The sequence below is a fragment of the Engraulis encrasicolus genome, chromosome 18 (genome assembly GCF_034702125.1).
Source record: "Engraulis encrasicolus isolate BLACKSEA-1 chromosome 18, IST_EnEncr_1.0, whole genome shotgun sequence".
In the NCBI taxonomy this organism is placed as follows: Eukaryota; Metazoa; Chordata; class Actinopteri; order Clupeiformes; family Engraulidae; genus Engraulis; species Engraulis encrasicolus.
The window spans coordinates 30095314-30110333 of NC_085874.1; the positions used below are offsets into that span (position 1 = coordinate 30095314).

The 15020-nt window shown below is 43.3% G+C and overlaps 2 protein-coding genes across 2 annotated transcripts; one reads left to right on the plus strand and one right to left on the minus strand.

Moving 5' to 3' along the window:
- The first annotated feature begins 803 nt into the window (after positions 1-803).
- Positions 804-10796, plus strand: rsph9 (radial spoke head component 9). The gene is made up of 5 exons (XM_063223413.1): positions 804-1151; positions 1234-1393; positions 1480-1609; positions 6107-6253; positions 10505-10796. Exons 1-5 carry the CDS (start codon positions 925-927, stop codon positions 10663-10665), a joined length of 825 nt encoding a protein of 274 aa, XP_063079483.1. The 5' UTR covers positions 804-924; the 3' UTR covers positions 10666-10796.
- mrps18a (mitochondrial ribosomal protein S18A) lies at positions 10732-14028 on the minus strand. Its single transcript, XM_063223414.1, has 6 exons — positions 13785-14028; positions 13380-13411; positions 12962-13066; positions 11614-11737; positions 11388-11451; positions 10732-11233 (listed from the first exon to the last, which is right to left on the minus strand). The coding sequence occupies exons 1-6, from the start codon at positions 13936-13938 to the stop codon at positions 11086-11088; spliced, it is 627 nt and encodes a 208-aa protein (XP_063079484.1). The 5' UTR covers positions 13939-14028; the 3' UTR covers positions 10732-11085.
- Positions 14029-15020: the final 992 nt, after the last annotated feature.

The following is a 15020-nucleotide window of genomic DNA, read 5'->3' on the forward strand; positions in this document are numbered from 1 at the left end:
GGACCATGTTTATTGATGTTTATACATTTTGTAGTCTGTAGTAGCCTTCTGGTGTGTGACTTTTCCACATGATTCACACTTGCACTCATCTGGGGCCTCATGTATTAAGGCAGGGGTGGGGAACCTTTTTCAGTCGAGGGGCATAAATAAGTCATCCGAGGGCCGCACTATGAACACAAACCAGGATTTCTCCCTGCACTAAGGCCTATGTTGAAGGCAACCACCTTTAAAACAGACCCCACCATCTCTAGGTCCCCTGAATATAACTTGTATATAATTGTATTGCAAATGTATTTTCTAATATTCCTTTATAAAATATGTCATAGGCCTGCAATATCGGGGCCCGGATACAACGGCCTCAAGGGCCGCAAACGGCCTTCGAGACATATGCTCCCCACCCCTGTATTATGACGTGAAAATCTGAAAAGAAACATCCATAACAAAAACCCAGGTGTGTAATCCCATACTTGCGTTCATTTACATTCTCATGGTACATCACGTTTCACATGAAATTCATTCTTGAATTCATCCTTGCACTTTTCCCTGTAAAGTCAGTCTTGGGCCTTATCCAGACATTTTCGTCAGAAGTTATTTACACATTTATATTAATTATATATATTAAATCAAGAACTAGTACAATATTTCCTAAATAATTAGTAATCCTGAGCCAAATAAAAGGTGCTTGCTCCACTGGGTTGCTCTGATGGAGCCGATCAGCCTGAAGATTCTGGAGCAGAGCACTCCAGAATCTTTGGAGCAGGTCGACTTTTGCCTGGGTACCTGTTGCCATGACGCGTTGCTAGGCTTTTGTTTACAATAGCAACCAGTATGAAAGACGTAGTTAGCAAGCTAGCTGGAGCTTGACATTTAGTCGTTTTGTAATATTGGTTGCTGTTGGGTTGCTTCGTTATCTGCGTGTTTAAAATGGATTCTGCTAGTCTTTATTACTCTTTAGATTTAGTGTCAGGCGCGGGTTTAACACTGAGCAGTGAGCAGAGAACAGCGCTGCAGACGTCGCTTGTTATTGTGCAGAAGAACTACAGATTCAAGCGTGTTTTATTTTGGGGAAAGATCCTTGGCATAAAACACGATTATTTTATTGCCCAGGGCGTAACAGATGATGAAATGAAGGATAAAAAGGCGTTATACAGGTAAGTTGTGCTATTGTGTTAATTATGATATCAGCGCTGCCATATCTCCATCTGTTTAATCTTATCTTTGGATTGTGGTCAGTTTTGATTGCATGGAATGGCACCTACTGCCACCACCCACGGAGGAGATGGTTGCCGAGGTCGGTGTGGCTGCAAGTGGCCGATTCATGGGAGATCCCTCACATGAGTATGAGCACCATGAGATGAGGAAGAACGGGGACGAGGCAATGGAAGAAGTTACGGTGAGAATTAGGGCCGTCAATCAAAACGTCAGCTGGACTCTCAATCGAAAACTTGCCATGTACTATGTGCTCGTGATTTTCCACAGGTAAAGCTGAGCGAAGAGAAACGTGTGGCCGCAACCGTGTTTAACATTGATCAAGAGGTGTCCGTGGTCCCCCGGGGGGCGTACATCAAAAGTCCACATGGGACTGTGCAGAAGAACCGCAGCTTTGAGGGTGAGCATAATCAGGCACAAATTGTGTTTCGCTAAATTGGAAATTACGATACGTATGGATGACATATAGAGCAAATCAAAATAGTATTTTCAATTAGATGTTTGGGGACACGTGCTATGACATGCTGCCCGGCCTTGTCTGTCTAGGACAGTGTTTCCCAACCAGGGGTACGTGTACCACTAGGGGTACGCGAGCACACTGCAGGGGGTACTTGGGGAAATGTAATTTTAACAAATGCATGGAGCATAGTCACAGTCGAATAGAAAAAGTGATGTTAAATATGAGTTAGGGGGTACTCATGGTGCAACGAAAAGGCTCGGGGGGTACATGAGGCAAAAAAGGTTGGGAAACACTGGTCTAGGATCGATCAAATGGGATCCCCCCCCCCGCCACCCAATATTGAGTTCTTGTTGTTGGTCCTTGGTTCCGACACAATTGTGACTAGTGGGCTTACAGTTTAAGGTTAAGGTATTTTGGATATGCCTGGAAAAAAACAAACAAAAAAACACATTTTGAAAGATGGGAGGGGGGGGGAATCTTGTAGCAGGCAGGTCAACATCTTTCACAAACACAATAACAATTTGGACTACCCTTTGCACAGCGGGGGGCACTCGCCATTCCGACATAGCACCATTCCGACATGACGCCATTGCGACATACCGTCATTCCGACATTTTGGTATCACCATTCCGACAATTTAATGTCACCATTCCGACACTTGTGGGGAGCTGTGCGAGAGATCGCTCGTGCGTTGGCGGAAACCCCCCCCCCTCCTTTTTCTTAAATGTAAAAAAAATGATCCCCACCAGCGCAGGATATTTTTTGGGAGAGAGACCGCTCGTGCGTCTTAACACTTGACCGCGGTGAAAAGCTGCCGAAAATAAAAAGCACAAAAGTGACACTGACAAAGTAGCCTACAACGTACAGACACACATAATTGTCTTTAAAATAGAGCCTAAATCAAGTTCATTGGCTGAATAATGATCCTCATGAGCGCAGGATATTGGGAGAGAGCGCAGGATATTGGGAGAGAGACGGCAGCGTCGGCAGCAATCCACGCACCACCCATGTTCAGATCGCATTGTGCGCGAGAGAGAGAGAGAGAGAGAGAGAGAGAGAGAGAGAGAGAGAGAGAGAGAGAGAGACAGAGACAGAGACAGAGACAGAGACAGAGAGAGCTAAATAGGCCTGCATTTCCAATCTAAAGCAGTCATTATTACTTGTCTATTAGCCTCATTATCTTAAAGCATACTGGATTGCACTGCATGGATTGCCTATTTAAAATGAGTCTGTATTTAAGTATTGTATCTTCAAGCTAGCCTCCAAGCTAGCCTTTTGTTATTGATATAGGAGATTATGATGGCGCGTTCCACTACACGGGCAAACATCGGTGACTTTCAGCACCACATGTGTGGACAGTTACCCATTAGAACAGTGAGCTAAGGTTAGATTTTGAGATGTTTTTGCACGAGGACTTTTGGCACGTGGTTCTAAATTCAAAGTTAAAGTTCAGTTTTGGATCTCAATGGACTGCCGAGGTTTTCAGATGGTTGATCTGAAAATCCATGCTCCGTGGTTTCTTTGAAACTACAACTGAAGTCGGGGAAGACTCATGCCCCCGTTTAGCATATATCACGCCCATGTTGGGGTACGCGCTGTTCGGAGTTAAGCGCGAGGGTGGTAATATTTCAGAGGGGAGAAAATGCGCGCGTAAAAGGTGCGTGCGTAAAACCGACTTATGTGGAGACGGGAGAATTCCGCCCCTCGTGCGTAATTCTCTCCAGGATGCGCTGGAAAAAAAACATTTTCATGAATGTTATTTCCCTAGGCTTCGTAATTTTAAGGCATACGGTGTGTGTGGTGCGAGCGGTGTGTGTTGTGCATGTGTGCGAGCGAATGTCTAGCTCTGGCCGCTCCTCCCGGTGTAGGCCTAAATAGGCATAGCATACATAAGTTTACAAATAAACTTAACCAAAACAAAGACTTTAACATAAGCGGAAAGTGGCCAGACCACCCTTCACACGCGGACTGTCCCCCTTCCCTTTCATTTAAGGGGAGCTGTCCATAGAGAGAAACGGGTAGCCTATATCTCATACACACAGTAAATTCTGCAGTGCTCGTTTAGAACACTTTTTGACATCATTTGGACTTAAATGAACTCTTTAAGTTGAATTAACACCGCAACATTTACTGTGCACATTTCTTTACCAACGCCAACTTCAACCACTTTCACACTCCAAACATTCTACTTGCATGCATTCAGCTCAGGTCATAGCCTACAAACATCGAATTAAACAGCAACCCGCCCAACCGACACTGGTGGTAACCAGGCACATATATGCCTACAAAGGAAATATCGAAACTGAATAGTAAAAACAATGACAGGAGGACTCCACTATGAAAGGGGGAAATGGTGGAAACATCCAATTAAGTGCAGATAGGGGCGCGCAGGTTACAACAGCGGCGGTCGGAGACTCTACTAATGCCTACGGCCGTGAGGAGTGAGCAGAGAGAGTAAGTCAGATACATGCACAATGGTTTTGCCTTTATGGAAATGGCACAGTGAGTAGGCTAGCCACCATGAGCTCGGACGTAAGCTGAGGCTCATTGCCAACAGCAACTCCGAGGGAGCAAAAAACGCCAAGCACACACAAACAGAAGGCTGACGAGCTGCTCACAAACCGGTCTTACCGAGGAAAAGTCTCCCTGCTTTTAACAATGACCAGTAATTGATGACAAACGGTCACAGCAGATTTCTGCTGCGCTTAAAGACACCAGCGCCCAATATGCCACACACGCAGCGCTGAACTTGAACTGAAGACCTAAAGCCTCGTTAACAGCCATTCAAATTGCACTGTTCTAATGGGTAACTGTCCACACATGTGGTGCTGAAAGTCACCGATGTTTGCCCGTGTAGTGGAACGCGCCATCATAATCTCCTATATCAATAACAAAAGGCTAGCTTGGAGGCTAGCTTGAAGATACAATACTTAAATACAGACTCATTTTAAATAGGCAATCCATGCAGTGCAATCCAGTATGCTTTAAGATAATGAGGCTAATAGACAAGTAATAATGACTGCTTTAGATTGGAAATGCAGGCCTATTTAGCTCTCTCTGTCTCTGTCTCTCTCTCTCTCTCTCTCTCTCTCTCTCTCTCTCTCTCTCTCTCTCTCTCTCTCTCTCTCTCTCTCTCTCTCTCTACATTAGGCCTACATTTGATTTTGGGCTAGGGCCTATCGAAAACCTTGCCCAAGATTCAGATCTTTTTTGCATCTCAACTCCCACGGTAACATAGGCTACACATTGCATTTACTGGTGTTCTAGTGCTCTGTATTTGCGATGCGCAGCTCTTTTGGCTTCATTGCTGGAGAACTATAGGCTATGCCTACAATAGCATAATGTCAGCGACAAGGCATTGAATTGGGAAGTGGTGAATCGCAGCTGTTCGTCAGTAGCCTATAACAGCTGGGGGGGGGGGCGCACAGCGAACTGTCCACGCATCAGCTGGGGGGGGGGGGGGGGGCGCACAGCGAACTGTCCACGCATGTGGTGCTGAAATCATTTGAAGTTCATCTGTCAGCGAACCGAATGCCAGCGTTGTCCTGAATACAGCTTATGAGGCTTCATTTAGATTGACAGCATTCTCAGTGGTTTAAGGTAAAATAACTTCAGGCAATTGTCACTTTTGTGCTTTTTATTTTCGGCAGCTTTTCACTTGTCACCTCGGTCAAGACGCACGAGCGGTCTCTCTCCCAAAAAATATTCTGCGCTCGTGGGGATCATTATTTTTTTACAAAGGGGGGGTGGATAGCTGCCGACGCACGAGCGGTCTCTCTCCCAAAAAATATCCTGCGCTCCTGGGAATCATTATTCAGCCAATGAACTTGATTTAGGTTCTATTTTAAAGACAATTATGTGTGTCTGTACGTTAAGCACCATAGGGAAGCCGCTGTTTATCGGTGTAGGCAATTGTCGCAAAAACAAATAGCATCAGTTTTACACTGGCAAATGAAATATCGGCTAGCCTACACAACGAGCCATCACCCCTTATCATCAGTAAATTACTGAGTGGGTGCGATCATTCTGGCTTGACTTGCGTGTGTTTTTTTCTCGGCTTTTGCAGCTGGTATTCCATGGTGAGCTGTCCACGCCTGTGGTGCTGAAATCGCGTGTCGGAATGCTGATATGTTGAAAAAAAAAAAACATTCCACCATTCCGACAAAAGAAAAATTGAAATTCGGAATGAGGGGACGTTTAATTTCTGAAGAAAATATCAGCATTCCGACAATTGAACGTCAATGTCGGAATGACGGTATGTCGGAATGGCAGCATGTAACCTTGCACAGCAGTATGTCCTGCTCTAGAAAAAGTGGAAATGATTAGGCGTCATATTTCATAACCCCGTGCATATTCATCACAATTACGACTTTTGCCTTATTATCGGAGAATGTTAATTTGCAATGATCAGGTCACTTGTCTTGTGCACACTTGTAGGTCTGTCCTTCAGCGAAGCTGGGAAGCTGAGCAGCTACCTGCATTTCAGCGAGCCCAAGAAGCAGAGGAAGCTGTCCATCATGGAGATGGCTGAATCAGACCCCTGCAAAGACTTCCTGGACCCGCTGAGCGAAGACATCCCCAAAGGTACAGCACCTGGCTCCCGACCTACTGTACACTCAGTCACCACTGCATTGTGAAGTGATGTGTGTGTGTGTGTGTGTGCGTGAGAGAGAGAGAGCGAGAGCGAGCGAGCGAGAGAGAGAGAGAGAGAGAGAGAGAGAGATATGAATGCAAACATCTACATCCTAATAGTTTTATGCTAGGTCTAACATTGACCTGCTCAAAGCTTTGGCGTGTGGGACATTTGAGGTCAATGTACTGGGGGCCCTTCCACTGGCCCAAAACATCACTGAAGAACAAAGCAACAAATGACATAGCTGGGTCTCTTACCGTCCAAAAAGGGCCTAATCGTTACGCGCTGGATAGAAGCACCAAAATCGGTGTAGACCTTCCTTAGGGTGTTCTCCATCATTTCAGAAGGGGTGCCCCAAATTTCAATGTCATTAATGTAACGGAGGCTAACTAGCACAGAGTTGGCGTGGAACGTTGGTAAACCTCCCTCCGATAGCCTCATACAGTCTCGTGCCGTTGGGCCGAGAGACTAGTCTCTTGGCCCAGCGGTATCGTACTATGTCTCCCATTGCCGAACCGTTGTAGTTGACGAGGTCGCACGTTCGATCCCCGAGGGGGGTGAACAGGTGCAAGATGACCTCCGTCACAGTGGTGCCGCTGACCCGGGATGGGAGTGAGGTTTAAGGGGGAGAGTGTAACGGAGGCTAACTAGCACAGAGTTGGCGTGGAACGTTGGTAAACCTCCCTCCGATAGCCTCATACAGTCTCGTGCCGTTGGGCCGAGAGACTAGTCTCTTGGCCCAGCGGTATCGTACTGTGTCTCCCATTGCCGAACCGTTGTAGTTGACGAGGTCGCACATTCGATCCCCGAGGGGGGTGAACAGGTGCAAGATGACCTCCGTCACATTAAGGTCATTTTTATGGGGTAAATCCAAGATGGCTGCCCAAAACCAGCCAATAGTAGTAAAATGCTGTACTGCCTGGACATAATGGTGTTATGGGCTAATCCACCTATTTGTGTGTGATGTATACAAACTGAACTTTGAAAATATGTGCAAAACTTACCATAAAAACAATGTTATATATTTCTTATTTAGATTCAAAAACAGGAAAATCATAAAAACCATGGTCAGAATGAGATCACTCTACAATTGAGAGCTCATTTCTGGGCAATTGAGCCAACATTCATTAAGAGTTTTAAAAACTTGCAGTGGGTCATATCTATAACATCCAAAAAGAAAATTGTGGTTAGAAAATTTAGGGGAGAAGAGATAAACCCTTGAACTGGGCCACACATAACTGTCCCAATGTTAGCATGCTAGCATTAGCAGGTTCAGACACTCAGTCTGCTCTTCAGATAAAGATGGCAAACAATAATTTTAATCCCACTTACACATGCACGCACACACACAAACTACTACTACTTCCTTAGGACCCCCTCAATGATTTAACCCTAGGAGTCCAACTGAAATATATTCATATCAATCAAGTCAATAATACATGTACATATCAAGTGTCAGTGACAGCTGTCAAATGACAAATGTATGCTGATTAATGTTCAGATATGTATATCGCAGTCCTAAGTGTACAATGGAGTGATAAGGGCATTTATGCTTAGGAAATTATGAATAATCAATATGCAATACACCATACATACAGTATATTGACAGATACTTTGTTTTAAAAGAGCAAAATGGTAACATGTCTGTTTTTCCATCTACTTTTGGCTTTAATCTAGATGACATGTTGGCTACCTAACCACTTAATTTGTTTGCTCGTTATTTTTTATTTGTGGGTGTGGTCCTTTGTTTAAAACATGTCTGCCTGCCTTCCCTCTCTCACATAGGCTACTAAAATAGTCTTTCAAAAACTTAAAACAACAGCATGTGGAAATCCTATTGGCTTTGGAGGGCTAACGTCTATAAGACTATACTGTACTCTACTGTATTGCACTGTACTGTACTCTACTATACTGTACTGTACTGTACTGTACTGTAATGTGATATACCGTACTGTACTCTACTGCACCGTGCAGTATGCTACTGCACTGTACTGTACTGTACTGTACTGTATAGTACTAGACTGCACCGTACTGTATGCTACTGTACTGTACTTAACTAGACTCCACCGTACTTTATGCTACTGTACTGTACTTTACTGTACTGCACCGTACTGTATGCTACTGTACTGTACTGCACCGTACTGTATGCTACTGTACTGTATGCTACTGTACTGTACTGCACCGTACTGTATGCTACTGTACTGTACTGTACTATACTCTACTGTACTTTATTATACTGCACCATTCTGTATGCTACTGTACTGTACTGCACTCCACTGCACTGTACTGTACAGTACAACTATAGAACTGAAACATGTAGAGTGGTGGTGCTCAAACTGTGGTACGCGTACCACTGGTGGTACTTGAGACATCTCTGGTGGTACTTGGAATGCCATTATGAACCTCTCCTGTACTGACTGGCAAAAGTGAATATGGAAGGCATTTACTGCGATATTCTAATGTTGGTTGTCAAGGTGGTACTCGGAGAGCTCAATATTTTCTCAGGGGGTACTTCACACAAAAGGTTTGAGAACCACTGATGTAGAGCATTCTGAGGACATGTACAATATTATGCAAAAAGGTGTAGTGGGAATGAGTTATGTTACTGTTACCACTCAAAATCTTGAAGGTTAAAAAAAGTCTTGTGGCATTTTGTTTGGGGGGGCGGGGTATGATTGACTATTCTTCCGCCCAGACTATTTGTGTGCCTTGCATATCAAGAAAATGAGTCCAGGTAATGATTTACTTTCATAGTATATACCATATGAGAAGTGTTGTTCTATATAGATATTTCTCCTATGGGTAAGGGTGGCAAAAGACCTACAGTACATGTTGTCCATCAGCTGTCAGTTTTGATAGCAGTTTAAGTACTCAATGATTACTGAGCTAACTAATACAACTTTTGACACAAGTACTAGTTGAGGACTTGTCTGCAAATAAACATTTTTTTTATCTCTGTCTTCTTACTCAACATACACTAAGAAATCATTCCCATTTAATTTGAACTGAAGCCATACTGTGGCCTACATGTAGGCCTATATTGAGTGATCTGTAATGCCATTCTAAAGATGACTGAAATGCTCTCACAATATGCACTTGTAAAAATATAGAATTAGGTGATCTTATGGGGTTCTTCATACATATGGAAAGGTCCTGTCCTTTACCCTCTCTCATACAAATAAAATACGTACTGTATATCTGTTATGGAAATTAGAGGATGGAGAACCTGCTACCTAGGGCATCTTGCACTGACACTATCCCATTCAAATCGAGCATTAGCAGCAATCTATTCTCACCATAGTTTTAGTGTTGGCAATGCTCATTTTAATTCAGACCAAGAATCTTCTCAAATCGTTCACAATGTTACATGCTGTCAAGCACGTAAGCACAGACTCACCCATACTTTCACACTATGTACATTTTGTAGTTTTATCAATCTGGTCTAGCAGGCTACCCTTGCTTCATCTCTTCTGAGGACTATATTAACATTGTCAGCTAAGTATAATGTCATGTAATAACAATGTAATGCATTACCAACATGACATATTGTATATGACATGGTAGACATTTTTTTTTCAAGGGGCACCCCTTCTAGGATGTCTTCAAATCAGTCAAGGAACGCGTGTACCGAATTATATGCTTCTATCCAGCGCGTAACGATTTCTCGGCTTAGAGCCCCTACTAACAGTCAAAGCGGACTTTTCCTTTTTTATGTTTTGGTGCAAGGCCGTCGTTACTGCCACGTTTGTTTTTTGTATTAATGGTTGCGCATCAAACCAAAGCACCTAAGCCCTTTTGCTTCGCACAGTATGCGTTTAATCTTTAGGTGCATTCATAAACTTGATCTGGCACTCTGAAAAGAGAGAAAAAAACCATGCCACTCTTAATAAATGAATGAGAGCTCTGAATCACAAATGATTTCAAACTCAGAGCTCCGATTGCTGTTTGATCAGAGTGGGCACTCTACGAACACACCTTGTATACATGTGTGTGTGACTGTGTGCATGGGCGTAATTTTACGTGTAGATGGTGGGGACATGTCCATACCACTTTTCAGAAAAACGGTAAACCTAGCTTGTCCGCACCACTTTTTCGCAAATATAATGCCAGAATAGCATAATTTGCCATAGTAATGTCCCCACCACTTTCCAAGCCATACCTATACCTTTGTGTGTGTCTGTCTGTTTGTTTGTTTGTTGCAGGCATGTGGAGTATCCAGTTTGAGCGGGGCAGCAGTGCGTGCGTGCTGCGCTCTCTGCTGTGGCTGGGTCTCAGCTTCTACCACATACCAGGCACTCCCCAACACGGCTACATTTACATGGGCACAGGCATCAAGAACCTGGACCTGCCCTTCATGCTCTAACCTCAACCAACAACGACATACAAACAGTAACAAATTCATAACAGGATGCACGCTGAGCGAGGTGGATAAAGGTTATCATTTCTCTGACAACTTATTTTATTTACATTGAATAATAAAGATGACATAAGAGAGTTGCGTCTTTAGCACTTCTTAACAGATGCGGTTTTATGTATACGATTCTGACAGCAGTAGGCAAATTTTACACAGAAACACACCCAGTTCACAACCAGAAGAGCGTTGGGACTTATATTCCGAGGTCACACAATAGTTTGTGCGGGAAGTACAATTAGAGTGTGTGGAGAAGTAGGCTACAAATGCATGTGCCACTTGCATCCTCTGTCTCTGCGGTATGTTCTGGAGGGCTTTGTGTGTGTGAGATCATCAGAGTTGTAAAAGTCTCTTTCTTAGCTGAAGTTTTTCTTAGCTGTGCCAGTAACGTGGAGGCTTTTTCCCATATTGAATGTTGTCCTTCATGATTGGATCTCCCACTGGCATACGGTTCTTACACCACTTCAGGCCACGCTTGTAGATGGGCCGCGCTGTACCGATTGACCATCGCGTCAGGTATCTAGAAATCAAACACACAAATATGCACATCAGTCTTGCGTTATCTTTGATAATCGACTCTCTTGTGGAGGAATCGATTAATTGAATCGTTGGCTGTGGGATCGAAGCATCAATTCAAGTCGATGATCATTTACACCCGTACAACATACACTAACCTGTTGAGCTGTGGTTTGGGGACATGGCCCTCTGGAAGAGGAGGTTTGTGGTCCGGAAGCAGACCTGAGAAATCACGCAAAAGTCAGTGATGAGCACACACAGTATAGGATCCCATGTATGAACAATCAACTGACTATATATTCCAGATATTCAAATGGATTAACTTGTACATTACATGGTGTGTCCGCCCATCTGTCCATGTATGAGATTCACGCGTAAGCTTACCTGCTCTCTGAGCCATGCGGACACAGGCTGCGATCTTGTAGTGCTCTGGAGTGCACAGCCCAGTCACGCGTCGCGGCAACATGCCCCCATCGGAGCGGATGAACTGCCTAAGCAGCAGCACATCCTAAGGAAGACGAAAAATAGCACACAGACAATTTACTTTCATCTTACCACACCAACCTGCTCATATGCCTCATGTCCATTTCAAGAGAACAGTCTCCAAATGGAGACCAAGAAATGTGACAGTTGACAACACAGAGGGAAGAGTCCATTTGGCCTAGGTGCATAATTCCCCTACAGCAATTTCCACACAAAGACTGAGAGTAGAGTGCAGAGATGTGAACAGAGCACAAACACACACCTCATAATGTTACTATATAGCAGGGATTCCCAAACTAAGGCCCACCAGGCCCCTTTGACCGGCCCTCCACCTCTCTGAACCTCACCATTTGAACTGGCCCAAAGAAGCAATCCTCACAGAAAATAAAATAATGATAAAATGTATTTTAAAAATAATTTATTTTGTTTATCAACAGGCCTTCCTACAGTTTAATTGTCACTAACCTAGTGTGAATCACCAGAAGTTTCTTGTCTTGATAGTTTCTCCTCTCACTGTAATATAAACAGGCCTAATATTTCTATTGTATCACTCATAAACTGTCAGTCACCATATTTTTCTAACGTTTCCTATGTTTACATGTTTTTAGAAATCAAAAGGAATACATGTGGTGTTTCAAATAGAAAAACATGTGAAGTACTCACTTCTTTTGCAAATCACTTGCAATGAGGAGCTATTTTGTACTAGAAATTATGGATATAGCAGGCAGTGGCCTAGTATACAGCACACATGATTGATCCCGGCCCCCGATCACAGTCATGAACGATAATGTGGCCCCCAGAGTAAAAAGTTTGGGGACCCCTGCTATATAGTAACACCATAGTATTCATGGTATTGCTATGCACAAAGGAAGGTAGCAGTGAGCATTTTGCCAATCCTTTTTGAAAGAAAGCACAACTAGGGAACTCCAACTCCCGTCGTCATTGTGACACAGCACTTCACAGCAACAAGTGAACGCTGCACACAACAAAATTGCATTTATGTCTCACCCATGCAAGGGAAATCACCCAATGGTGCCCGAAAGGGGCCAGTGGACAGGACGGTATCATCCTCAGTGATGGAAGAGGATAGATGAGAGCACTGGTTAATTACTCTCCCCACCAACCTGGCGGGTCGGGAGTCGAACCGGCAACCTTTTGGCTACAAGTCTGACGCCCTAACTGCTTACCCATGAGACTGCCCTAATCATGTACCTATTGTGGGAATTCTGGCACTATGGTCCACACTCACTGTGTAGTCGTATTTGTTCTGAAGGTTCCATCTGTAGATGGGGCAGTGAGCTGAGGGGTTGGGTGGCTCGGGTCCCCCAAGGACATCAACAGTCACTCCCTCCAACTGAAACACAAGCATATAAATTACACACAAGCACAAAGAACTGAACATTTACTACGAAATGAACTACAGCTCCTTCCCATGCACATATTAAACGTTTTCGCTAGCTATGAGACTAGTTTAGAAACAAGCTCTGGATCTCAAAGGGTTCACTTGTGCACTTCAGTGTTCATGGTTTAATGTGTATCTGGTGTATTAATAATTACGCACTACAGTGCCCGAACTCGAAGTGAGCAAGTGCACCATCTGAGACACAGAAAAGGTTTAACACAAGGCCAGTCCCAGCGACATGACAATTGTCAATCTGTTCACTTACAGTGGTAGTTTTCTTCTCCTGTTTCTCCACCACTGAAAGACAAAAAAATAATCGCTATAATATCGAAGCAGTGTACCACGAAGCACCAAGATCTATGGTAAACCTGACAGGCTCTACCAGTTGATCTGTGGGTGTACAAGGCTGGGCATCTACAAGGGTGAAGTCAAGTGAAGTGGTAAGTGGCTTGTAGCGCCCATGCCTTACCATGCCCTTGTAGACTACTAATTTCGTATCCATTGATATAATGTTGAGTTAACCAAAACAAGTTAGAAAGCCAACAGAATCTAGGTCTGTAGGACAGTCTTTCAAATGGCATGCAGTCACCAGTCAACTCCATAGACATCCCTCATTTAGCATCAGTTAGCAACATTAGCTGTGAAAACCACTTGAACACTGGCGCCTCACCTTTAACGATACCACGGCTAGGAGCAAGCCCGAACACAGCAAGAGGTGGAGTGCGGTTCAAGCACTGAAGTGGAAAGCAGCTAGCTTTGGAAACCATACGCTGGGCATTTGAAAATGATGACAGTACCGACTTCAAAACACCATGTACTGCCATGTTTGCCGTGCATGACCTCTCCAACTACTATTGCTAATTTGACGTGACGGTCTCTAGCGCTGAAAAAAAAGCTCATTACTGTCCCCCTCTGAATAGGAGTAGTAGTGGAGCTTTATTTATCAACTTGCTCACAAAAATACACGACACCCACATGGACATTCAAGCAGAGGTGGAAGAAGTACTGAAGTTGTGTACTTAAGTAAAAGTAGAAGTACCCTGCGAAAAAATTACTCAAGTGAAAGTAAAAGTTGTTTCCCAAAAACGTACTTAAGTAAAAGTCCTAAGTACTAACTTTTAAATGTACTTTTCAGTACAAAAGTACAAGTAGGCCTACTCACGCAATGGCTGTCTTTCTCCATGTCTACCTACTTTTGATCCAATAGGAAAAAGTGTCTGCAACGGTTTTCGGTTCTATTTGAACATGACTATGGAGTCCTGTTAATGTTTTTAAAAGTATATTTTCTGTCTGGGTGTCAATTTGGAAGAGGGGCTTGGTCCCGCCTCCCTGCCCGCAGCTGAGGCTACTGAAATATCCACGAAACACAACAGGAAAACCTAGGATAAATGTAACTAGTAACAAAGTCTTCTCCTAGAAATGTAAGGAGTAGAAAGTACAAGTAATTGTCAAAAAATGTAATTGAGTAAAAGTAAAAGTCTGCCTTTTTATTTTTACTCAAGTAAGTACAAATTCCAGAAAAAACTACTTAAGTACAGTAACGAAGTAAAAATACTTAGTTACGTTCCACCTCTGCATTCAAAACACATATCCTGGCCATTCAATTAGGATATCATGAAAACGTTTATTATTTATTTCCATAATTGCATTAATAATGTATAACTTTCATGGATTGTAGATGCATTGCCCACATTTTGAACTATTCCAATCATTCATTTGTTTATTTATTTATTTTACATATTTTGACCTTTCAGCTCCAAAAAAACATGAATTGAGCAATTCACATTATTAGAATATATAATAAAATTACCATTTTCTTAAATAAAAAAAGAAAGAAAGAAATTTGGGTCACATCAAATCAATTGAAATTTGGTACTTTCTACATAACATGTGAATGTCCAACTCT